The 26339-nt window shown below is 46.6% G+C and overlaps 1 protein-coding gene across 3 annotated transcripts in view; it reads right to left on the reverse strand.

Moving 5' to 3' along the window:
* Positions 1 to 23997, reverse strand: part of DOK5 (docking protein 5) — a 106665-nt gene extending 82668 nt beyond the window's left edge. For 2 of the 3 annotated variants that reach the window (XM_040981044.1, XM_040981045.1), the window contains exon 1: positions 23594 to 23997. In XM_040981044.1, coding sequence (XP_040836978.1) covers positions 23594 to 23659 — 66 coding nt within the window. In that variant the 5' untranslated portion in view covers positions 23660 to 23997. The remainder of the gene's footprint in view (positions 1 to 23593) is intronic. The other variant, XM_040981047.1, reaches the window with a different exon arrangement.
* Between the last annotated feature and the right edge of the window lie 2342 nt (positions 23998 to 26339).

Raw genomic sequence — 26339 nt, forward strand, 5'->3', positions numbered from 1 at the left:
CAGAAAGGAGGCACCAACTGGGGAAAACTCAGCTGCAGTAGAGCTGTTTATGACATTAGTTACAAAGGAAGACCTGAACAAATAAACAGAAAGCAATGGACAAAGGACCCATCCCACCCAGAGCTGTATCCCCAAAGAGCCTCCATAGAACACTCAGCTCAAAGAAAACCAGTATCATCTCTTCGGAAATGTCTTCTCGCAAACATTGCACCTCCAGCAGAGCCACCACTGCGTCCCTGGTATGCTGTTAACTCACCTAATCTTCCTGCCAAAACAACTCTTCCAAGATCAGTGTTCCTTCAACATCAGTATACTGAGCTTCGTTGATTAAGAAGCAGAGAGAGCAGAGAGAAAGAGAAAGAGAGAGAGAGAAAAGAGAGCTGCCATCCTCTGCTTCACGCCCCCAAATGCAGGCGAGCCATGCTCCTCTCCACCCAGACTCCCTGTGACAAGCAGAAGCCTCATCGCTCACGTGACCCCCGCTGCCTGCCAGGGTCTGCGCCATCGGAGGCCAGAGCGAGCGTGAAGCCCCAGCACTGTGGGCGTCCTAACCAGCATGGGACCACGAGCAGCACGCTAAGTCAGACAGGGGAAGGCAGTCCCAGGGGCACAGAGCTCGCTTATTTCACTCAGCCTCGTGTCCCACGCCCCCGTCCCTGCACAGACGTGACAACTAATGAACAGAAGGTTCCCACAGCTCTCGTTAACTCACATCGCACCTCTCTTCAGTCTCCTTCTTTACAAATCAAAGTGATCTCTTCTGAGACAGAAATAGCACAATTTGTCCTCAAAGGCAGAAAAGTACACCACACACCCACCAATGGCTCTTAGGCCCCCAGGTCCCCCCACAAAGCCATTTAAAACCCAATGTAAAGGCAGCGTGGCTTAACAGGCTAATGTTCCACCTGTGGTGCCAGCATCCCACATAGGTACCAGCTCATATCCTAGCTGTCCACTTCCTATGCAGCTCCCTGCTAATGGTCTGGCAATCAGTGGAGGACGGGCCAAATACTTTAAGCCCTTAGGCCCACATGGGAGACACAGAAGAAGCTCCTGGATTCTAGATTTGAGCCAGCTCAGCTCTGGCCCTTGCAGCCATTTGTGGAGTGAACAAGAAGATGGAAAATCATACTCTCTCCATGTTTCCTGTGTTTGTAGTTCTGCCTTTCAAATAAAAATAAATTTTTCAAAATGGGGGATAGGGGTATGAGAAATGGAACTGATAGCAACTCAGCTACAAACACGGACTTAGTTACACAGGCGATGCAACTAACCAGGGTTTATCTTCACCAGCAGTGCTTTCTCACCAAGTTAAAAGAATCAGAATGAAGAAGGAAAATTCAGTAGTAAAATCTGCTATGACTCAAACCGCAGCTAAAGGGAGGGTCACAGAACACTAACTAGTTACACTGCTTTGAATAATGACAAAAAGAAGATGTTGAAAGAAAAACTGGGGCTCAAGGGAGGATACTTCCACAGTTCAACTCCTTTCAGTTTACTTCAAATCAGTCACAGTAAGAAGAGACACCATGCCCTGACCTGCACCTGCTTCTCATCTCGGACAAGGACCAGCGAGCAGGATGCCCACACTGACCTTGACCTGTGACCTCCAGCCCCAGTGAGGAGGCATGCCCACACTGACCTCCAGCCCCAGTGGGGAGGCATGCCCACACCGACCTCCAGCCCCAGTGGGGAGGCATGCCCACACCGACCTCCAGCCCCAGTGGGGAGGCATGCCCACACCGACCTTGGCCTCTGACCTCAAGCCCCCATGAGGAGGATGCCCACATACACCTCGACCTGTGACCTCAAGCCCCCGTGAGGATGACCACACCAACCTCGGCCTGTGACCTCAAGCCCCTGTGAGACACCTTAGTTCCAGTTCATTTCTCAGCAAACCTTGTCCCTCATTTGCACTTCCTTGACTGTCCCTCTGCGGCAGGAAAAATGAAAATAAATAAAAGTAACATCTCCTAGCAAGCTAGTGAAGTTGCAGTTACTAGGCAACCCTCCATATATTTTAAAATAACTTGAAGTCCTTTGGCAAAGGAAAGAGAATATTCAAGACCCCATTAAATGCTGACTTTTTAAAGCACACCTGAGAGCAAGAAGAGAGATTGGCTCTGCTGGCATCCTTGGAATTCCTTTTCCATCTGAAAACTCAAGTACAGTGGTGGGCTTTCAGGAACTCCTGACATCTTTTGACACACGGGGATGGCAAATGTTCATGCTCTGTTCGGAACTGGGGTGATGCGGGCTTTGCAGAATTATTCAGAATAATGAGGAGAAAAAAACATCAAGTCAAAAACTGTCAGGCAAGTCGATGTGACTTCACCATAGGGTCCTTCAGGAGGAATCCTGCTCTCCCAGACAGGTGGCTATTAATGGGAGCGTTACTGGCACACGAGGGGCACAAGGCCGTCACGAGCAGTTGGAATCCAAAGCTGCTGAGCACTCATTATGAGTTAGCACCCTGAGATGAACTCTGCATAAACAGGGTGTAAAAGATGGGGGCACAACAGGTGAACTGCCACAACTTGAGACCAAAGTCATCTCAAGGCCATCCCAAGTATGCAAATTTCTGAGAATCCGTCCAACTTTGCATACACATCTATGGGATAAATGCAACAGCCTTTGCCCTATTCAATCTAAAAAAAAAAATTCTCAGTGTCAAGAAACAGTTTATTATGTTTATTCAAAATCCTACTTTTAAAAAGAAAGAACAATGTTTTTCGACTATATTTCAGAAGAAAAAGGATAATTAGTTAACATCTTATGATTGAAATCTCTCCCTAGGGCTCGGTGGTGTGGGGTGTTAGAGGTTAAACGGAGGTGAGGCTCCCTGGGCCCCTCCCACAGCGCACCTGCACCTCAGCGCACAGCAAGACGCCTGCGCCAGGTGCTTGAGTCTCCATTACCCAAAGATACAGAGGAAGCTCCTGGCTCTAGCTTTGGCTGCTTCAGCCCTGACTGTCGCAAGGATTCAAGGAGTGAAAACAACAGATTAAAGGTGCCTCTCTGCCTTCCGAGTAAATAAATACACATTCAGAAATAATACATCATCCCTTCCTAGGTTTGAAAGCTGTTAGTCAACTTAGAGTTCATTCGACTTCAGCTTGAATCACCTGAGTTTCTCTCTTCTTTCATCTTAGTCTTCCATCTCCAGCACTTCGGGGCCTCACTTTTCAATTGCCTTCAATGCCTCCCCGATCACTGGATGAAAAAGGCAAAGGAACAAAAGATCATAAAGGCAAGGTGGTCAGCAAGTGGTTTTTTTCTTGTTCAAGAGAGAACTAAAGGCCAGATCTCCAAGTCTGCTTTGAAGAACTGGAAAAACGGACACACCTGGATGCCCAGGCTGGCTGTGGGAAGTTGCTTTACTGCAATAGGGCCAGTGCTTTCTATTTTACCACAGTCCCTACACAGACTTCTCATTCAGGTGGACAGCCTGCTCTGCCTTTGAGTTTCTGATGCTTTGGAACAAAGTCTTCAACAATCCCACACATCTCCTAAGCCAGAGCCAGTCCCCTTGAATCAATACCATCGATGAAGCATCAACTGTCCATTAATTCACACAGGTCTCACCTGTTGACTTAGGGATTGTGGGCACTCTCGTTTCATAGAATGGAGATGGTGAGGTTAGGAAACCGAATGAGAGGTTTCAGCTAGGTTATCTGAAGCTCCACCAAGCTTTCCTCCATGGTGAGCCATCTCATCCAGGGGAAGTGAAGAATCTGCCAAGGAAGGAGATGGAGGTGGAAAGGACAGACTCATAAAGTAAAGGAGTAACAAGGGAGGGCGTGGTGCACAATGAAAAGGAGCAGTTTGTCCGCATGGCTAGTCAATTAGTCCACAACCAACTAAACAACAGGAACAGCTGAGATGATATTTCTCCGCCTTGGAAGGCATTCCTGACTAGGGATGCTAACTAGTTTGAAGATCTGGGACAGGGCTCGATGCAATGGCTCAACTGCCTAATCTTTCACTTCCAAGAGCTGAGATCCCATATGGACACTGTTCAGTGTCCAAGCTGCTCCACTTCCCATCTAACTCCCTGCTTGTGGCCTGGGAAAGATCAGAGGATGGCCCAAAGCCTTGGGACCGAGCACCTGTGTGGGAAACACAGAAGAAGCTCCTGACTTCAGATCAGCTCAGGTCTGGCTATTGTGGCCACCTGGGGAGTGAACCAGCAGATGGAAGATCTTTCTGTTTCTCCTTCTCTCTGTAAAATACCTGCCTTTCCAATGAAAACAAATAAATTTACATATATAAAGATCTGGGGCAAAATAATTTAACCTAATTGCTCTGTTACTTGTCAAATGACATTTATCAGATAGATACCTATCACTTTCACTTCTTTACACTCTGGCTTTGTTTTTCAGCAAGGTCAGAAGAAATATTTGTTGCATGAGCTTGAGTAAGCAAAGAGATTACTTCTGCCCAAATCTGAGCCCTTCTTAGCAAAGCAACATCCATGACTAAATGCTACTGAGCACCTACAATGTACCAGGTATCCTGGATAGGGCCCAGCTTACCATAGCAACCCTCTTACATCTCAGAGGTGGGTAAATGTGCAATCTGGGAATTAGGATGCTACTCAAGGTCACAAAGCCGGGAAGTGGCCGACGCAGCCTGGATAGCGCCAGAGTGCGTGGTTCCAGTTGCCACTGCCTAGAGGGATGCTACCCACTCATGTGGTTTTAGTAAAGCTATGTGAAAAGGTACAGGAACCTGTTTGGCTCAGCACAGACACATATGCTGTGTCACATGCTACACATGACGGCCACTGCTATTGTCGCTGTTGGTGTCAGGTGGCCTTGACTGTCCTCGGATGCAAGCTCCGTTCTGCCTGGTTGTGTCGAGCACAATGGACAGCTGGCATCCAGCAAGCCAGCCTCGCTGAGCCCTCTGGCTCATTCCCATTTTAACTGCAGAGGCCCAGGAGTGAAATCAAGTGGATGCACGTGCGGATGGGATGTGTGCCCAATGGCTGAGCGGAGAGAGGCCTTCTGGCCCACTGAGCGCACAGCGCCAGGCACTCTTCCAAAGCATCACGTCCTGGGGCCATGCAAGTGAACTCAGGCAGAGCAGATGGGGCTGGGCTAACTGAGTCACAGATGAGGCCAGAGGAACGCTCTCCCCCAACCCTGGCTGTGGAATTCTCTGTCGAATCCATTTTGAAAACTTCCATAGTGTCTCTCCTAATACCCCCACAATATTGTCAGTTTTTCCAGTTAGTCATTCTTACAAAGTGATTTTTCTGAGTGTACATCTCTGGCTGTGGTTTCAAGAGAATGACAACAAAACAGCTCTTACCCATGACTAGAAATTTAGCAAAACATGGCTTATTCTTTCTAGTAAGAAGCTAAACACACACATACATATATATATATATATGCAAGTACAAAGTGTAAGACTGGCTGCTTCGAAAGCACTGCATACATTTTCGGATTAAGTGTGCCTCTTAATCACTGAGCGCGAGTGGAGAAGAAGCCCTTCCACGGCAAGCGTTGCCTGATCCACGGAGGGGGAAGAGAAGCTGCAAAGCCAGAGGCAAAGCGAAGGCCTGGGCCCTGCAACAGCGTCTTCCCCAGGAATCTTGAAGAAAATAAACAAAGAATGGCAACAAAAGGTGAAGGGGTATTTTGCGCAGTGTCTGTGGGGTGGTCTGAAAAGCGCCCGTGGCCATTTTCAGCTCTCAGGGTATAACTGGACCATTTGCAGTGGACTGGCCCCAGGTAGCATTTGTCTTTTGGCACATGCACGCCAGGGTCAGGGTAGGCCAGCTAGCAGCCTGTCCAGAGCGAAATTTCTCTGTGTGCATAAAGCGTGGTTGTTACCAGTTGAGTTTCCAACGTACAGAATCTAATTAGAGGAAGTAGATGGTAAGGAAAGGTAAGTCTTCTGGCCCAGAATGAATGCTCCTGTCACCATCTGGCTCCAAACCCTCATTTATTCTTGCTTTGCATACACTAAAGGCAATTAAGACGAGGAAGGAATGTAAAGTACTTAACAGAATGTAAGAAACCCCCGTCTCTTGCTTAAAACCCACCCTCAGAATCCCATCAGATAGAGACGCAGTCATTCCCCAGCACCCATGGAGGTCTGGTTGCAGGACCCCCCACAGACACCAGACTCAGCCCATGCCACGGCGCCCTTCCTCACGTGGCAGTCTTCATGTACAACCTGCCCTTGCCTCCAGCATGATGGAAGTCAACCCCGGGTGACTCACGCTGCCTGATCTTACACAAAGGCTATGTTGTCTCATTGTATTGTCTATGCAATAGCAACAAGGGAAAAACATCTGTGTGTGTTCAGCAAAGACACACATTTTTTTCCATAATATTTTCAAACAGCAGTTGGTTGAATCCTTGTCATGGAAGGGCCCAGCAAAACTGCTCCAGAATGTATTTCAATTTTACTTTTTGATGCACTTTGCCCCTTGAGTTACCAATGCAGTTGGCTTGCCTCATTCCCCACCCTAGCAGCCGTGGCCTTCATAAACCAGGATCCCCTCTCAGTCACACCACAGCTTCGATGGCATTCGAACAGCCAGCACAGGGGAGTGTTCAACCATTTTTTTTTTAAACGTTTTCTTCTTTAAAGTCAGAGTTACAGGGAGAGAGAGCCTCCATCTACTGGTTTGACTCCCCAGGCCCCTGATGGCTGCAATGGTTAGTGCTGGGCCAGGCCGCAGCCAGGATCAAGGAGTTCCCACCAGGTGCTGGAAGGGATCCGAACACCGGAGCCATATTCCTTCCTTTTCTCAGGCCATTAGCAGGAAGCTGGGTCAGAAGGAGAGCAGCTGAGACGTAACCGGCGTCCATATGGGAAGCCGGCATCACAGTTTCTTTACCCACTCCACCACAGTGCTACCTTGCAACTTAATTATTTTAAAGCATTTTTATATCAATGTTGAGTACTTAGATGTATTATTCAAATGAAACTGATATTCCTATTTCACAGATAAGGGCAAGGACGCAGACTACAAGTACACTGTAGATGGCTAATTTTTTTTTTTTAAAACCATGATTTGGACCCAGGCAGTCTGTGTGATTCCCCCAAAGTCATATTGCCCTAAAGCAGTGGGTTCTCATGAAAACCTCAGTTTTTAGGATTTCCCAACATGTGGCAGGTATTCAGAAAGGTTTACGGAGTAAGCCCCCAGTCGTGACGTCAGTGACAATAACAGCTAACGTTTATTGAATAGCTGCACTGCTACCTAGACATCTTACACGCATCTCAACATTAATAAGCTCAATTCTGGATTCTTCCCCTTTGCTCCTCCACAATCCCCATCTCCATTTGCTCTACATCTCAGTGAGTGGAAATGCTGTTCCTGCCGTTCACAGGGACTCCAAAGCAGAAAAGCCTCCCCTCGTGCCCCCGCCTTCTCCAGGTCCTTCCTCAAGTCCTTGTTTTTATTTCCCAGAGTTTCCGGAGCCTGGCTGCTGTGCAGCACTCCGCAGTAATAACCTCACTGAAGCTGCCGCCGGGACTGCCACAGTCGCCAGATGAACTCCCAGCTTGGGCTCTACGCCCGCAGCCAGCACGGCTACTTCAAAACAGAATCAAAGCCTGGCTCACTACCATTCAGTGACTTCATTGAGAACAAAACACAGCGTCCTCACTGTGGCGGAGGAAGGTCCCACACACTGACTGCGTGGCTGCTCCCCACAGATCACGTGGCCTCCATCGCTCGCCTCCTGGACATCACTGCGCAAGCACCAGTGCACGTTGGCTGGGCTCGCCCCTCACAACCGCCGCTCACACTCAACCAGCTCCCCTTTTCTCCTCTTCCTCTTTTTCCTGCCATGCCAACCAACAATGTGACATCGCATTTTGTTTTCATTTTTTGTGCTTTATTGTCCATCTCTACTAGTCCCAAGAGCTTAGTCCTACACATAATAGATACTCAATGAAAAGGTACTGAGTAAATGAACTGTGGAATGCACGCGTCCATCAATCAAATATTTCAAACTACACGATGGAGTCAATTGTGTAACAGTTATTAAATTGGTGTCTACTGTCAACGTGGTTTCTGACAGTATCATATACATACCACAAATAGCCAGAACTGGCTAAAAAATATCCACTTTCTCATTACCACCCTTCCCAGCATTCCAATGGCTGAAGCACAACTGACAGAGGGCATGGGTCTCAAAAACCATTGAATATGCTCGCCACTGCTACCAATTAAAAGTCACTCCATTGGAGTATTTTTTAATGGAGTATGTATTTATTTGAAAGGCAGAGTGGCAGAGAAGGGGAAAGGCAGGGTTCCCTCCCTCAATGCCCACAGCAGCTGGTTCTGTGCCACACTGGAGCCAGGAGACAGCAGCTCCACTCTAGTCTCCCACATGGGTGCCAGAGGAGCACGTGTTCTGCTGCTGCCTTTTCAGGCTCACGTACGAAGCTGGGACAACACTGGCATCACTGTGGCATCCAAACTCATCTGCCGCAACACCAGCCCTGCAACCAAAGGAGTTACTGAAGGTGTTGAAAATTCCAGAATTCCAACACAGTGCGTCACTTTTTCAGTTTGGAGAAGAATGAAATCAGGATGTTCATTCAGACACGTACGAGGAGCGACTAACGGGCTGAAGGCAGCACAGCTCACCATGGCGCAGTGCATATCTCATTTCCTCTGCTTGTAATGAAATTCCTGAGTTCAAGAACAGAGGACCCGGGCTGTGGCAACTGCAGGACGCTGCAACTGTTTCCATGGTAAAGACCAGAGTGCAAAGGGAAGCCTGCAGCAAGGATTTTCTGTCCTTACTTAGTTTGGGATCCAGAGCCCAGCCCCACACCCAGGGCAAGGCTGACAGCAGAGTAAATGCCATGTTACCATACGGCCAGATTCCTAGTCTTAAAAGCAGGTCCTTGTGCCCTCATACACCGCTGGCAGCCACGTGCACAGTTGTGACCCACAGGGAAGTTGCTCTATGACACACACCAGGGCCATACGCATTCCCAAACTCCATGGCCTCATTATCACAGCTATCCCGAGGAGACAATCCAAAACACGGACACAGCAACAAGCCCGAGCGCTGCTTGTAAATGAGAAACAAGTTAAACGTTTTGGCTATCGAGGCAATTGTGTACCTAGTCACACCAGGTTTCAAAACCATGGTTTTACAGACTATGTATTTTTCATTTGGGGAATCGCTTATAACACAATTCACATAAAACTTCTGTAGGATATGATATGTAAATATGTAACAACTGAAACTAAATGAAATCTTAGGCATTTCATTTGGAACAAGATAAACTAACATGACAATATTTTATGGGAGCAATAGGTTTATAGGATTTGCTCAAAAGGTAAACCTTGAAAAATCCAGCACCACAAATAGGAAAAGAATAATGTGTATTTGTAGCAATGCTTTGTGTGTTACTTAAGCTTAGTTGATTATACTGAGATGATGATGTTAGCAGTAAATCCTTCTAAAGGTTTATTTATGGAATGTGGCTTCGGTCGGTTTTGCCCAGGGCTTCTTAGCCCCGTGAGTGTCCTCAAACCTCTCAGCTGCTCTGCTTTGCTAGTTTTCTGCAAGTCAGTTTCATGGCATTCACCTCTGTTTCCTTACAACCCAGTTTTTGTTTTTTTGCCACATTAGCAGCTTTTTGAAGTTTCTTCTCGCTTTCAGAGAACTAGCTGACGTACTTCAAGATATGATCTAAAAGAGACTCCTGGCGCGTCTGATTACTAATACTGAAACGGAATGCATCGGAAACAAACACGCAACAATGAGCAAGACAAAGAGAACCGCGTCCTCCTTCCTTGTTCTGACTCCGTCAGCTGTAAACGAATCAGAAGACTGAAGACGCACCCAGATTCGATCACTGAGCAACTTCAAACTGTTGGTGGACGATGGAATTTAAAGGCAAAGTTTTTCTGGTGCAAAAAATTGTTGAAGTTCATGCCTGAAAGGAACCTTCATAAAGCACATAGAAAAATGTGTACTGTGAGAGAACTGTGCATGCGTCTGGAAAACATAGTTTGCAACAAAATAAACTTTTGGTCCTATTTTCCATGAATGTTTTTGCCACTTGGTCAAGTAATATGCTTGATCATAAAGCCCTTAGATCAGAAGCGAGGCTCTTGTCTGCATCACACTGTTAAACAGATGCAAACTTATATCTTCCTAAGGTACAGAAATCCTTAGTATCAGTCAAAGACCTCCTGCTTCCACACTATTTCCTCAACATGGGCCCAGCAGCAGAACAGGAAACAGCAGGGCAGTCCAGTGAATGTCCCACACGCCCCCTGCCGACAGCATCCTACGGCAACTTCTTCCTGTAAAGTGACACACACACAAACTGGAAGTGCCCAAACTATCAAGATAAATTGCAATGCCAAACCAGCTTGATTTACTCTGAAAATCTGACCCAACTACCTTTTCCCAATGACTCAATATAACACAGCCTCTTTCTGTCCCAAGTAGCAACATTTAAATATGTGAGCATGGATATCCAAATGCCATCTTTCTCTCTCCGAATAACTGGAACTGCTGCTGTTCCCTTGGCAAATGTGAAGAGACAACTTAATCTTCTAATTTGTAACAAGGAGAGAGATGTTGGTAAAACCATCTGAGCTATCAGTGTACTTAGTAAAACATTAACAATGGCCATGAAAGGAACCTTAAGTTTCATCCCGATTTTCCTGATGTCTTACATAATATAATCTTTGACAAAGCCACAATAGTTATGACAAGACGCAAAAGTAACATCACCTTGCTACCACTCCTGGCAAATGCATAGATTTACACGTGCAGGAAGCGAGCATGTCGCTCTCCAAGGTCCCAACAGATACACAGGAAAAAGGGTCAGGAGCCTTCATGCACGGGTCTTTCTGCACATACAGTATGTGGGTCTACGCCCTCATCACCCACAACAGAAGTACAATGTATCTCAAAGAAAACAAATTCACCACAAAAACACACTGCACCCCTCACTGCCTAATTACGATCACATTTATTTTTTATTAGGCTACAAAAGGCATGAGCTTTGCATTGCAAAACCAAATAAACAACAAGCCAAAAGATAAAAAGCAAAGGACAACCTGACTCACCTCACCTCTACCCACTGCCACTTTTTAGTGAAAAACGAACTTCGTAATAGTGGCTGCCAAAAACCACTCCTTCCTGCATTTTCTTCACCCCTGCAGAAATGCAATGTGCACACACCAGTGCCAAAATTTCTTCCTTTTCCTGACATTTCATAACAACCAGGGACACTTCTACAAGAGACAGCAGTGGAGTGAAGTACAGAACCTTCAGACCCACTGTTGACGCATGATGAAGAAGTCAGTCTGTTGTGGGAGAGTTTGCACCTTACAACAGATGATGTGACCTTTCAGACTTCCTTAGTTCCATTTCACAGCTGACTGCTGGGGTGGGCACCATGGTGCGGCACTTTAGACCACTGCTTGTGATGTCAACAACTCACAGCCCCGTGTCAGCTTGCTTTTATTATTTCATAAGCTCATTGTCACCTGCTTTTATTCTAATCCAGATTCCTGCACCTAGGAAGGCAGCAGATAATCTGCCAAGCATGTGGGTGCCTGTGACACAGGTGGGAGACCTGGATGGAGTTCCCAGACACTGCCTTCCAGTGAATGGAAGACTCTGATTCCCCAATCCTCACTCAGCCTTTCAAATCAGTCCATCAATCCTTTTAAGATAAACAAACAAACAGTGCTTACTACAGTCTGAATGTCTGTATGCCCTCCTCTGAATCTTAATCCCTCACGCTACAACATGCTACATCTTTGTGGTGATCGGTCCACAAAGATGCCACACTCCTGGATGGATTTGTGTCTTATGCAACAACTCAAGAGAACTAAGCAGGACCCTACCTTTTTGCTGCTCTTTGCTCTTCAGACTCTCACCATAGGAAGGCCCAGTATGCATGGAAGACCCGGAAGAGGCTCCTGGCTCCTTGGTTTGGATCGGCTCAGCTCCATCCTTTGCACCCGCTGGGGGAGTGAACCAGCAGATGGAAGCTCTTTCTCTGTCCCTCCTTCACTCGGTAAATCTGACTTTCCAATTAAAAAAAAATACCTTAAGACATAGGTATATGGCTAGAGCCTTCCAGAAGCCATGAAGTCTCCCTCGGCCAGCCTTTGCACATAGCGCCTGCTTTTCCTCCTCGCAGATGGGCGCCCCACATAAGCCATGGTCCTATTGGTTTGCAATAGGACAGTGACAGGGAAAAGGCCCGGATGCTCAGCTCACTCCTTTGTCAACTTTTTCATCCAATCTACAGTTGGTTGAATTGCTGGATGCAACAGAACGTGCACTGCGAAGGGCCAGCCGTCCCGTCAGATCTCTGCACTTGGAGTGTTGATTTATGCTGGCCTCCTTCTCTCCTCCGATTGTCAAACTTGAACTAACGTTGTTCTTTTCATATTCTATCATTTAAGTTTAATACAATTGTCACTTATATGCCTCTTTAGGTCAAAGAACAGAAAGAAACATTTTTTAATAACCCTATATTCTCCTTGCTGGCCTTTTCTCCAACTAGTGCACCAATCAATGCCTTTCTCGGTAAAACCTTTGGGATAGAAAAATGAAAAAAAAAATTCTAACAGTATGCCCAACACTTATCTTAAATCAAGATTACAAATTCTCTAGAACTCATGCATGACCTCACCTCGTGGAAATCTGACTTATTCTTCCAGTTAATATTAGAGCAATTAATATAACAAAAGGATTTTTCTCATCTTTGAAATATTCAACTAGCTTCAAAAACTAGGCTTCAAAATTAAATTCCAATAAAATATCCAATCTCCTTCACACACTTGATCCCGTGTCTCTCTCTAAAGTGAATTGAACTTCAGAAATGTATTTCTGTGTGATGAAGAACTTTCAGTTCCATATTGTCAGTCTCAAGAGGTCAACCAGCCGTCCAGCAAATAGACTTCCTTCTAATTCTCTAATCCATCTCGACACATCTGCTGGTCAGCACAGCTTTGCAAGTCCACCTATTACAGAAATGTTTCACTGAAAATTACAGGAGCATAGTCAACAAGGATGAGAAAAAAATCAAATGTAGGGCCCAGCGGCATGGCCTCGCAGATAAGGTCCTCGCCTTGATTGTGCCGGGATCCCATAAGGGCGCCGCTTCTGGTTCCAGTGGCTCCACTTCCCATCCAGCTCCCTGCTTGTGGCCTGGGAAGGCAGTCAAGGACGACCCAGAGCCTTGGGACCCTGCACCCGCGTGGGAGACCTGGAGGAGGTTCCTGGCTCCTGGCTCTGGATTGGCGCTGCACCGGCCGTTGTGCTCACTTGGGGAGTGAATCATTGGACGGAAGATCTTCCTCTCTGTCTCTCCTCTCTGTATATCTGACTTTGTAATAAAATAAATAAATAAATCTTTTTTAAAAATCAAATGTGCTCTCTAGGTGATAGAATTATTTGGTCAAAAGTTCTGACAGGACTAAAGAGGAATCCAAGCCACTGACAAAGGCCTTTTCGTCCTCTGGTGACACTGGGAACCCCTCTTTTATGCTGGTGCATGGCAGTATTCAGAAAAGGGTATGTAATCAGGCCTTTTGATCAAAATAAATCAAATCAGTATGCATAGAACTGTCACCTACTACTTATCTGAAGTTTTCATTCACACACTCAGACACACACACACACACACGCGAGTTGATAATTTACCCAGTCCAAATTCAATGCATTTAACTACTTGCTTTCTTCTTTCTTTTAGTAGATGAATCTGTTGGAGAAACTATGTGCTTTAAGTTTTTAAAACAGTGGGTAGGGGCCCGGCGCGGTGGCGCAAGTGGTTAAAGGTCCTCGCCTTGCACGCCCGGGAGCCCATATGGGCGCCGGTTCTAATCCCGGCAGCCCTGCTTCCCTTCCAGCTCCCTGCCTGTGGCCTGGGAAAGCAGTCGAGGACGGCCCAAAGCTTTGGGACCCTGCACCCGCGTGGGAGACCCGGAAGAGGCTCCTGGCTTCGGATCGGCATAGTATCGGCCCGTTGCGCTCACTTGGGGAGTGAATCATCGGATGGAAGATCTTCCTCTCTGTCTCTCCTCTCTGTACATCCGCCTTTCCAATAACAAAATAATAAAAATAAATCTTTAAAAAAAAAAAAAAAAAACAGTGGGTAAAATATGGGAGGAAACCACAGGCCAACAAGCAAGTCATACTCTCCCAGTCCTGGGCCCCTTTTTAGAAGCGTTCAGGCTGCAGGTTTTCAACTGTATGAAAAGCTATTACCCATTGAGTTTCCCAGGAAGCAGATGCTGTGAAACAGGTGAGCCTGTGGGATGTTCCCTGGGGAGGGCTCCCTGGCTCAAGGCCTCTGGGCAGCTGAAGGCTTCCTGATGTCCTTCACTCTGCCTCTGGACCTTAGAGGAGGGGCACCTGGCCAAAACTGGGGCAATCATTGGGATGGGCTGTCCCCAGGAAGGGGTTCACTTTTTGGTAAGGTGGTGTTCTAGCCACCTTAAGGTCAACCACATTCTTAGTACTGGGGAAGCCAGGAGCCAGTCCAGAAAAAGGAGGGAGGCAACGTACAGCCCAGTCACCATCACCTCTCCACAGCCAGGTAAGGGATACTAGAACGTCAAACCTCATTAGTGACATATTCCTGAAGAGGATGTGAAGGTACTAAGTGTCTTGCTCAAGTACCCATCTGGGAAGTGAAAGGGGACATAATTAAAAGTATGGAGATCCAGCCCTGGCCCAGAACATACACCGCACACTAAGAACAGTAACACCACCAAGAGGCAAGAGGAATTCTTAAATTAACTAGCTCTTCTACTAGCTCATTCACCAAAGAATGGGGAACGTCTATCATGAAGGAAAAAGAAAGATGAAAAATAAACCTTGCCTAGTGATGCTAAAATCATTGCAGTGGTTCTCTCAGCACACACATTTTTAAATGTCTATGAGAGTTCTAAAGAAACAATATAGGGCAACACAGTTCAACAGAATTCTCTACAAAGATGTTATAACTTTGTCCTTCAATATGATAACCACTGACCACTGGTTCTACCGCTACGCATAATGTGGTTCACACGACCAAGGCATTGAGTCTTTAAGATTTTATTTCAGTTAATTTAAGCCTAAATGTTCACGTGCGGTAAGTGGTTATTTCTCCCACGATTTGCTTGGGGGTGGGACAGAGTCAGGAGAAGCATCGCCAACTCAGAGATGTCCCAGCTGGGATTTACCAGGATGAGCAGAAAGAAGCAATTCTAAGAGCAAAGAGGAAACCTTCCCAGGTCAAGGGAAAGACACACGTAAGGGAAGTGCCACAGGAAGGAGAACCTGGCTGCCAAGGCAGGTGTGCACAACGTGTGCACCGACATTGGGCAAGGTGCTGTGAAATGCCAAGTGAGGCTGGCACAGGGTGGATGTCCTAGCACCCTTGCTAGCCTGCAGACACAGGTGAGTAAGAGGCATGGGACAATTTCAGATAAATGCAGGATTAGGTTTCATTTGTTGGGTGATCAATTTGCAATGAGCAGTATAGACATGGGGCCAGGAGCTAAGTCAAGAAACGAAAGGCAACAATTTCTTTATGAGTTAAGTACCTGTACACACGCAAGTAGACACCCTTTGGGTTAGGACGAGCTGCAACATTCACCCACACCCTGGACACAGGGTACCTGCCTCAACAGCTTCAAAGGAGATGGAACATTCACCACTCTGCAAGAATAACGTCCTTCAGATTTTCCTGAAATACGATCTTAGGGTGTGCCCAAGGATGCCACTGCTTTAGTCTTTAAACAGCAAAATGGAAATTACCTAAAAATGTCCATTATCAGTGGGCAGAGAAAAAGAAATCACAGCATAAATATTAAATTTCTTTCTAGACAAGCATTTTCCATGAATATTTTTTCTGGAAAATAAGTCATGGATTTATATTCTGCTAAATGCTTACTTAATAACTACTTTTCAAGTAAATACCACTCTTAAGGGGAAAAGATGACAACACTGAAAAAATGCTCTAATTGTAAAGTGGCCTATAAGCCAGTATTATACTTGAGAAACATTATACACAAATGAGTCCATTTTCCATCTTTCCTGGGACAAGCACTGACAGCTCACCAAGCCCGGTGTGATGAGATGAGAGGAAATGGGCTCTCTCCTGCACAGCTATGCAAATCCTTCAGTCAGCTTTTCTCAAAGTCCACATGTGACTACCGTGCAGACGTCTACTTCCGAGGATTTCTTCCCCTTTGGGTGAAAGGGGGAGACCTTGCCGTGGGCTGTAACAGAGGGGGAGCACATGGAATTATCTCAAAGCTCCATAAAGGAGGTGCTGCGTTGGTTCCAAACCAACTCAACCATGTACAGATGTGTAACATGGCCAAAATCTCAAGTTTTTTTTAAAGATTTATTATCTTTTAAATTTTTATTGGAAAGTCATAGATACAGAGAGGAGGAGAGACACAGAGAAAGATCTTCCATCTGATGAGTCATTCCCCAAGCAGCTGCAACAGCTGGAGCTGCTCCAATCCAAAGCCAGGAGCCAGGAACCTCCTCCTGGTCTCCCACGTGGGTGCAGGGTCCCAAGGCTCTGGGCCGTCCTTGACCGCTTTTCCAGGCCACAAGTAGGGAGCTGGCTGGGAAGGAGAGCCTCTGGGATTTGAACTGACACCCATATGGGATCCCAGCCTGTGCAAAGCAAGGACTTTAGCTGCTAAGCTACCATGCCAGGCCCCCAAAACTCAAGTTCTTAGCAGCTGAGCACCACGGTTGGGAAAATGGTGAACAAGTTCTTTAGAGACACATTTAATAATAAGTTTAACCAAGGAATGAAGGAAAAAGGAAGGTTACTGTGAATCTGAATGAAGGAAAAGAAAGGACACCAAATGTGGCCCTTGTCACTTCGCCACCGCAGAACAGGGAGAGATCCAAGAGAGCTCTCCGTGTCCACACTGTCCTCCCGCTACAGGGACACCTCGTGGTGACAAGTGCAGCAGTACACATCAACTCCTTAGCAAAGGTGAGTGTAACTGCCTTTACTACGGTGTTTACACCGAGCTTCACGCTCACAGGCACCTGTACATGTTCAGTGAATGCTAAGGTGACGAAAACAAATAGATTCCTCTAATTCCAGACATAAAAATGCTTTGCAAAATTTGCAAAGTTGTTTTAAGAATAAAATTTCTGGTCCTCTAGTGAATATGATTTAAAAATTCACTGGCAGATGTGGCAGAAATCATCACATTGGTAATTTGGTTTACGTCTACATACAATGCCACTAAATTGGCCATTGATTGCTTAAATTAATTTGGGAGATGATGATTAAAGGCTGGCTTCATGCATAATTAATTATATTGTCCACATGGACAAATGCATAAAGATGACCACGATATTAGCTGGAAAGCACTTCTTGACGGGGAAATTACACCAGTGAGGCGGATTCCCGGAGCTGATGCACCAGCCCGTCCTGGCTTGCGAATGTGTGTAGGCATCTGTCTGGGCTTACAATTCACAACTGGCAAAGTGCATCATTCAAATGCATCCGTACAGCTTTCTGACTGCACATCTTTGAGCATATGTCCACAAACTTTGGTAACAATGGTAAAGGATGAGAAGATTCTATGATTTTCATGTTAAGATTTACCTGGCCAAGGGACTATAAAAAATACATAGATGGGCCCGGCGCGATGGCACAGTGGTTAAGGTCCTCAGCTTGCACGCCCAGGATCCCATATGGGCGCCGGTCCTAATCCTGGTAGCTCCACTTTCCATCCAGCTCCCTGCCTGTGGCCTGGGAAAGCAGTCGAGGACGGCCCAAGGCTTTGGGACCCTGCACCCGCGTGGGAGACCCAGAAGAGGCTCCTGGCTTCGGATCGGCATAGCATCCGTTGCGCTCACTTGGGGAGTGAATCATCGGATGGAAGATATTCCTCTCTGTCTCTACTCTGTATATCCGCCTTTCCAATAAAAATAAAATAAATCTTTAAAAAAAATACACAGATTCCTGAATGGCTAAGTCTAAAAATTCTGAATGAAATATTAAGAACTCTGGCATATGGGTGGGGGAGACAGGGAAAAGAGGAGTGAGAAACACTTGCTCTGAACACCTGGCCGATCACTGACCAGTCCTCCAAACCTGTTCTCTGCCGCCCAAGAAAGGTCCCCAACGCACAGCAACATCTCCACACCCAGTGACTGCACTCAGTCTGGGCCTCCACTTCTTACTTGGCACTGCTGGCATTTACACAGAGACGGTGAAAAGCTTATAAAGGAGACCACTCCTGAACAGCAATGAGAGGCAAGCAATATTTGTGCTTGTGCACTCATTGCTTCCTGGATGTTAAGTTTGTTTTCCTAATTGAACCACAAGTTCTTTGAGGATGAGAGCTGTTGCTGTATAAGCTTTGAAAACAATAACCCTGAGTATCATCAACCTCTGACAGTGATAGCAGCAGCAGCCGGAGAGCAGAAATCAGCATTAATTGCATTCGTATTGCACCAAGCGCTGTGCTAAGTCCTTCGTGATGATCACATATTGGGTAGGTATCAACAGTGTTTCCATTTCCACCAAAGGTTGAGGCTTATACATAAATAAGCAGCCCAAAAGTCACATAATCAGTAAGTGAGATGGGATTTTTAACGTAGTCTTATGCCCAAGCCTAAGTTCTCAAACCATTGCATGGTGATGGAGTCATTCATCCACCCCCTTGCCCAACAAATCTTCAGTAAGTGCGCACTCTGTGCCGGGCAAAACCAAACGATCTTTTGGGCCATGCACCAGACCTTCCCTGCGCCTGCCAAAGGTTCCCTGATGGGTTGGCTGTGCAGTGGGATACAGGAGAAGAGAGAGTGACACCAGCTTGAGTGTTGGTTTGCTCAGCTGGCATTTAGCTGGGTGACTAAAATGCTGAGACAATGGCGGCTGGGGTTGAGAGGACCCTGGGGGTGGAGGGATGGGGGATTGAGGCCACCAACATCAGATACACCAACTTTGAGATTCCATTAGAAGCTGGCACAGATACGGGGTTAATCAGAGAATGTTACAGAGTAGTTCAGAGAGGTCCAAGCTCATAACATCTTGGTAGAGCAGAGAAAAACTAAACACGAATGACTAGGGGAGGACACTGCAACGCAGCGGGGTAAGTCAGTGCTTGGGATGACCACAACCCACATCAGAGAGCCAGTTCACGTCCCGGTTGCTCTGTTTCCAAATCAGCTTCCTGATCAGGCGGCTGGGAAGTGCTTGTGTCATTCCCACTCACTGCAGGGACCTGGATGGATTTGGGGACCATGTGGCCCTCATTGCAGACATCTGGGAAGTGAACCAGCATCGGTCTACGTTTCAAATAAACAAACGTTTAATAAATTAATAATGACAAGTAATGGAGGAACTACCTACAGACAAAGAAAACAGAATAAACCTTGATGAGTTTTCAAAAATTTGAAAAATTATTTGAGAGACAGAAAAATAAGACAGAAGAGGAGTAAGGGGAGATTGCCCATCTTCTGGGTCACTCTGCAAACACCCACAGTGATGATGGTTGGGGCTTGGCTGAGGCCAGGAGCTGAAAACTCAATCCACATCTCCCAAGAAGATGGCACCCATTCCTTGAGCCATCACTGCTGCCAGCCAGGGTCTGCACTGGCAGGAAGCGGAAGCCAGCAGCCACGGTGCAGCTGGAGACTGAACCTAGGCTTTCCATATGGAATGCTGGCATCTTAACCACGAGGCCAAATGCCCATCCCCCATGGCAATTATTGATTCAAAATGTCCCCCCACATGATGTCATCAAATCACACATTCAGTAGGTGAGTGATGTGCAAATTGCTTGATTCACTGCTCATCTAAGAAGAAATTGCTAGTGCCTTTGGTAGATGAGTCAGATGACTATAAATAGCTCCTGTCCTCCCCAAGCCAGGACCCCCAAATAGTAACACTGCTGTCTCCCTTCAGACACTGCACCCAGAGCGCGGTTTCAGAGCTCTGTAAGCCAATGGGATCGCGGAATGTGGAGGAAAACTTACTAAGATTTCTGAGTTAAAGGAATAAAATTTCATCAAGCTTTTTCAAGTTTACAAAGAGTCCGTACATATTTGATTATTTAATCATTAAACTGTTCAGGATATCAACTAAAGGTATCTACTTACCTCCAGTGGACAGAGATGTTCTTATACAGCTTTCTGCTTCAGGACCGTCATGGAGCTGCAGCTAAGTTGCCATCAGGAATGCCTGCATACCTTAGCAGAGTGTCTAGGTCAAGTCCTGGCTCCTCCACTTCTGGCCCAGCTCCATGCTGATGTGCGCTATGGAAGGCGGCCGGTGATGGCTCGGGTTCTTAAGGGTCCCTGTCAGTGTGTGGGGGACCCACACTGAGATCCTGGCTTGAGGTTGGCCCCACACTGACAGTGTGGGCACCTGAGAAACAACCAAGAGGATGGAAGATCTGCCCACCTCTCTGCCCTTTCACATAAAAGTAAACGAGCAAGTAATTTTTCGTATTGAAGGAATGCATTCTTTCCATAGAAAAATCATAAACCACAGCAAAATATACTCATTCATTTGAAGATGATTCATCTAGCAAAAAAACAGAGCTGCTTAAACATTTTTTGCCTTTAGATACATACTTCCAAAATAAGAAATTGATACGGGCCCAGCAGCATGGCCTAGCGGCTAAAGTCCTCGCCTTGAACGTGCCCTGGGATCCCATATGGGCGCTGGTTCTAATCCCGGCAGCTCCAATTCCCATCCAGCTCCCTGTTTGTGGCCTGGGAAAGCAGTTGAGGACAGCCCAGAGCATTGGGACCCTGCACCCATGTGGGAGACCCAGAAGAAGTTCCTGGATCCTGGCTTCGGACCGGCATAGCATCGGCCATTGCACTCACTTGGGGAGTGAATCATCGGACGGAAGATCTTCCTCTCTGTCTCTCCTCCTCTCTGTATATCTGACTTTCCAATAAATAAATAAATCTTAAAAAAAAAAAAGAAATTGACACAAAATAAAAAATTGATCTCTATATCTCTCCATCAATTCTAACTCATATTTGAGTTTACCAAATAAAACAACAAACCAATCAACATTCTATCAACATTCTGAGGAACAGCATTAAATCGTGTTCATTGTACAGACTAGAAGACTGAGACCAGGAAAAAGCCAAGGGTCATGGCGCTAACAAGTAACAGACTCAGAAGGTGTCCCTGGCTCCTCTTTTTTCAAACCTGAGGGAGCATTCCCCGGCACAACAGCTGCTCACTCTAACATCTTGTTTTCTGGTTTAATTATAAACCCTCCCAAAGATGGTGATAATCCACAGATGCTTGTCTGGATGCCATTAATAAAACCATTGTCCTACTAGTCCGTAATGAGGATTATGACTTGCCCGTCAGGCACTCCCTTGGAGTCCAAAGCCTGTTTCAACCGGTACCTACTAAATCCCTCTCTGTGCCTTCCTCTCACACAGGGCTCTCCTCTGGAGACTTCCAGACTTTTCTAGAATACACCTATTGAATGCCCCTCTAGGCTACATGCAGCCCAGATTAATATCACTAACATCCCTGATTTTGGACACCAGGTCCTTAAGCCACTTTCTAGAAATGTCCTTCTCCATTAATGCAGATTCCATTGGAACTTTAGTTTATATAGTGCTTTGACAAATATATACTCTGCCCACTGTATAAATTATGTTTCATGACATTTTAAAAAGTTAACCAGCAGTAAACCGGTTAACAAATAATAAAACCAGATTCATCTTATCATATTTGACCTTACCTCTCCATAAGCAATAACCATAATTCATTGAATACTCTGAAATCTATTTGGGTGTCAACACAGACAAAATCTTAAGAAAATACACTGTTTACTGGCTTCTGAAATGCTATAAAATATAAACCAGATCTAGACTGAATGATATTTCATCTCCTTCTATTTTAAATATTAGCCCATAAATGTTGACAAACATTTAGGACTCCACTATGTCAATGTAATAATATAGAGAAAATAATGTCAATTACCACCAACTAGAAAGTCATGGTAACCAGTCTTTGCAATGAATCACCATGTGTTGCAATTTGGCCCAAACTCTGATTCTTATGAATTATTCATACTGTGTCATTAATAATGCATGTATTCTTCTTATTGGAATGCTCTTTAACACAGAATAAATGTCCACTACCAATTCTTTCAATTGGCAGATGAAATAAATCTAACTTTAGAATATTTTTAATGCTCTCTTTAAATATTGTAATGGTTGGCCAGGACATTTGTTATCAAAAATAAGAAGGCCCTACAATTTCTTGCCTAATATAAATGGCGGTTGCATGATCAAGAATCCCAACACTGGTTGCCCTGTCAAATGAAAACACTGACAGAGCTGAAGGGGACTGGTTAGGTCTGTTTCATTTCTCCTTAGTTACACATTTATACATCCACAATGACACAGGACATGACTGCTAAGAGTAACCAGGAGTGAGGGACTCAAATATGCTCAATTTTATACTGTGAAAATTGTTTTCAATTTTCAGTAAAATTATCAAACACAAAAGCAAATTTCAAAGCCCAAACACCACATACTGCTAGAGAAAGATGCTCAGTGTGCCATGCCCCCGGAAGGGACCCCTGTACATCACCACAGACAGTAGGATACTCCTTCCAGCCTTGCTGAACCAACTTTACTCTCCCACCCCATCTCACCCAGCCCCTTGCTCCGGCTCCCGCCCCCCACTGCAACAGCAAGGATACCTGTCCCCAAGGCAAACAGGAGTCCCCAGTTAAAACAATGAAAGCAAACTCACGCCAGCACCTCCCCCACCCTCAAGAATTCCGGGTCCCTCACTCAAGCCCTAGGAGAAGCAAGCAGAGCAAGTTCTCAAGTCTCCACCACCACCAAGGAAGAGCAGGGGAGGAAGGGACCAAAGACAGAAGAGGCGGAAGCCACCCTAGTCCACACTTGCACCTTCAGACTCATTCATGCTTTCGTAACACACAGGACGCGCGCTCTCGGTTCCTATGTATCCCTGATCCGCACTAACTCATCTTCCAAGGGGACTCATGTGTGTTTTCCACCCTGGCTAAGCACAGGAAAAATTGAGATTCGGGCATCTACCAGAGATTGGCCCCTTTCCTCCTTTGCCAACACCTGGGACACGACCACGCGTCATGCCTAGAGAGCACTCTAGGGACTCATCTCTCCCACAGGGTCATGGCCACTGACCTACTTCCCACCAAGAGCACGTGCCCCTTCCCCAACCAGGCTATCCATGCCCTAGAAAAGTTAAGTTGGCGACAGTGATGGGGAGAGAGGGGGCACCAAGAGCCTGCCGGCAGGTGCAGCGCCCTCCGCCCGGTTTTTTAGCTCCAACTCCCATGGCTACCAAGAAATATTTATTCCTACTGGATGGGCACCAGTGGCCACTGAAGCCGACACACGGCCACCAACGGAAAGCCAAGTCATCCGAGAGATAAAGATAGATCCATTACACAGCCAGACGCCTGCCAGACAGTGCCAGCTCCGGGAGAGTCGATTTCGGTGGAGAAAACCACAATGCAATTGAACAGCGAGTGGCCAGGACCTCCTGGGACGCTGGCTAAGGATAAAGATCATTGATCCGGTGGAGATGAAAAAGGGAAAGAATCAATACTTACCCCTAGGCGCCTGCTCCGAATCTTCACGTACCCTTGCTTCACTATGTCATTAAAATTGGAAGCCATCCCAGACAGCCAGTACTCAGGCGCACGCACCCTAGCTGGCTTTGGGGAGGGTTGAGGGCAGGGTCAACAGAAGGTATGGGGTTGGGGAGAAAGTTGAGCAGACGAAGCTGCTTCGGCTGAGGCTCGCTGAGGCTTTAGAAGGCGCACATCACTTTTTCTGCGCCCTAAATCCTGGAAGTGGGCAGCCGGTTTGCAGCCACTACAGGGAGCGCAGAGCGCGCGGCGCGAGGAGGCGAGGCTGGAGCGCCGGCGTCAGCTGACTCCCTAGCCAGCCAGCAGGAGGAACGGTGGCTGCTAAGAGCTCCAGCCCTGCCTCTATCCCCGTGGAGAAGGAGGAGCGGGAGAGGAAGGTGGCGGCAGGGGGAGGGGGCGGCGAGGAGGAGCCGCGCCGGTCCCTGCGCCGCGCCGCGGCCACCCTGGAGCAGACGCACTGGATCGCGCTCGGCTCTCCTCCTCCTCTCTGCCCGCCCACCTCCCCCTCCCGCCCGCTGGCTTCCTCTTCAGATCCCGCCCTGGCTTCAGCCTCAGGATGCGACCCAGCCCGCCCCCAGGCCTCGCCCACAGCCTGCCGAGGTGAAGCTCCCGCGGCTTATTTCTGGAGGGGAGGAAATTTCACTTGTTTCCAGCCGCCGCCTTTCAAGCCTCTGCCAGGGCTGAATTTCTGTGCGCCACCCCAGAAGATGGTGTTGCCCTGCTGTGCCTTGACCTTGGCAAACAAAGAGCAGGACGGTGTCACTGCCTCCTCGGGTTTCCTTCACGTAGGGTCCCGCCCTTCAAAGTCAGGCTTTGCCACATTTTTTCCTCTTGGAGCCTGCGTTTCTCGGAGAGGTGCTCACTGAATCCATAGTGGGTATCAGAAAGGCTCCAAGGATGGCAGACTTCCAAAGCCTTTGCTAGGATCACTTACCCAGAGTCCCTGCATCGTTTGGGATAGGCAGCACTCAGGTGAAGACCATGTTTACACCTTATGAGCAGCTATAAACGTAGCCTGTGAAGGTAGAAAAAGGGGGAACCAGATCTGACACGTGCCTCTGACAGTTATTACCCACTGGAAACACAGCTGAGCTGTTAACACTGGAGGAGCACCAGCCTGCTGGGCACATGCCAACCTTGTTAAAGGAATAACGAGTTAGGAAGGGGCATCCACGGGAGACAAAGAAGCGAGATCACAATAGTTAGTCCCTTGGGACATACCCCAGGCCCCACAGCTGGCCACCGGCAGAGCCAGGATGGAAGGAAGGTGTATGGTGTATGGTGACAGGCTCTGCTCCTAAACACAGTACAGGACCTTTTTTTTTTTTTTTTTGAAGTACACCTGTTAGTTTTCAAGGGAGATTCTTGCCTTCCTTTTCACTGTCCATGAAGGCAATTCCTGCTCGCTGCAGGTGGCTAGACCAAGTCTGGGTGATGCAAGATCAAAATTAGTAAGAATTCACTTTTCAAGTGAACTGTTGGACCGAAGACGTAAGAAGTCCTTTCAGCCCCAAAGCTATGTAACTCTTTTTTCCTTTCTTACTACTGCGACCACAGCTGTTGGTCACTTCACCCGATGGGTGTCCAAGAAGAGACTCTTGGGAGAGCTTGGTCTAAAATTCCAACAATTCAGAAGCAGATATTCTGATAAAGAAAGCTTTTGTTGTTGTTGTTGTTAAGTAAATCATTTGCTTAGTTCATATTGTCATTCTAGGAGAATTGATATTTAAGTTTAAAATTTGCACTAAAAGAGGAAGAAATGGTAAAATCATTTGGAAAAAAGTTTCTGAAGGGTTAAAACTAAACAACAACAACAACAATAATAATAATTTCCAAGGTTGCCATGCAATAGAGCTGCTCATAGAAGGCGGTTGTGCTATACTCCACTGGTAGACCAAATCGAAAATATCATGGAAATAAAAAATGAAGGTCTTAAGGCATACAGGGCTAGATGTGAATGGCTCACAATCATAGAAATAATTAAGACAAAATCTGAGGCTGAGAAATCAATCCCTCGATGATACTCAGCATCGAGCACAACAGGCACCCAGGCATGCAAACGAGGTGCAAAGAGACTAGAAACAAACAGAAAATGTCAAGCCATATGGGAAAAATGCTTTTAAATCTCAAGATTGAATTCAGCATGTGGTTTTATTTACCTGATAAATTCAACTTTAGATATATGCAAATTACACAAAATTTATCACTCACAGGCTGGCTACCTAACACCTGTGCGAATTGTCATGCCAGAAAAGGAGCAGGAGACAGGGACCCAAGCCTCACTGTACAACCATTCGCGCTCTGAGCTCACACAAAAGTCACTTTCACAGGACTTATGTCTGATGCAAAGAAAAAACATTTGCGGTGTCAATCGCTGTTTTTAATTCAACTTTCCACACTTAGACCTTGCTTATTGGTGCATTCTCTGTCTTTTGGGCATTTCCATGCTCCCAGTTCTGAGTGATCTCCAGGCAGTGGGTGGTCGTGGGGCCCAAACACTCCCATAGCACATTTAAAGCCATGATCTAGGCTGGTCAGCGGCCACACACCACCTTGGGACTGGCCCAGGGACGGGCATGGGACTTGAAGATCCAACCAAAACTCCCTTGGCAGAATAGCTGGGAACGTGGAGTGCTGTGCCCTAACAGGAAGGTCAAGTGTGGCAGCAGCTGCCCACACCGTTTTATCTCCAGAAGGAAAGCCTGGC

This window comes from Ochotona curzoniae, unplaced genomic scaffold, assembly GCF_017591425.1.
Source record: "Ochotona curzoniae isolate NIBS_2020 unplaced genomic scaffold, NIBS_Ocur_1.0 contig_3520, whole genome shotgun sequence".
In the NCBI taxonomy this organism is placed as follows: domain Eukaryota; kingdom Metazoa; phylum Chordata; class Mammalia; order Lagomorpha; family Ochotonidae; genus Ochotona; species Ochotona curzoniae.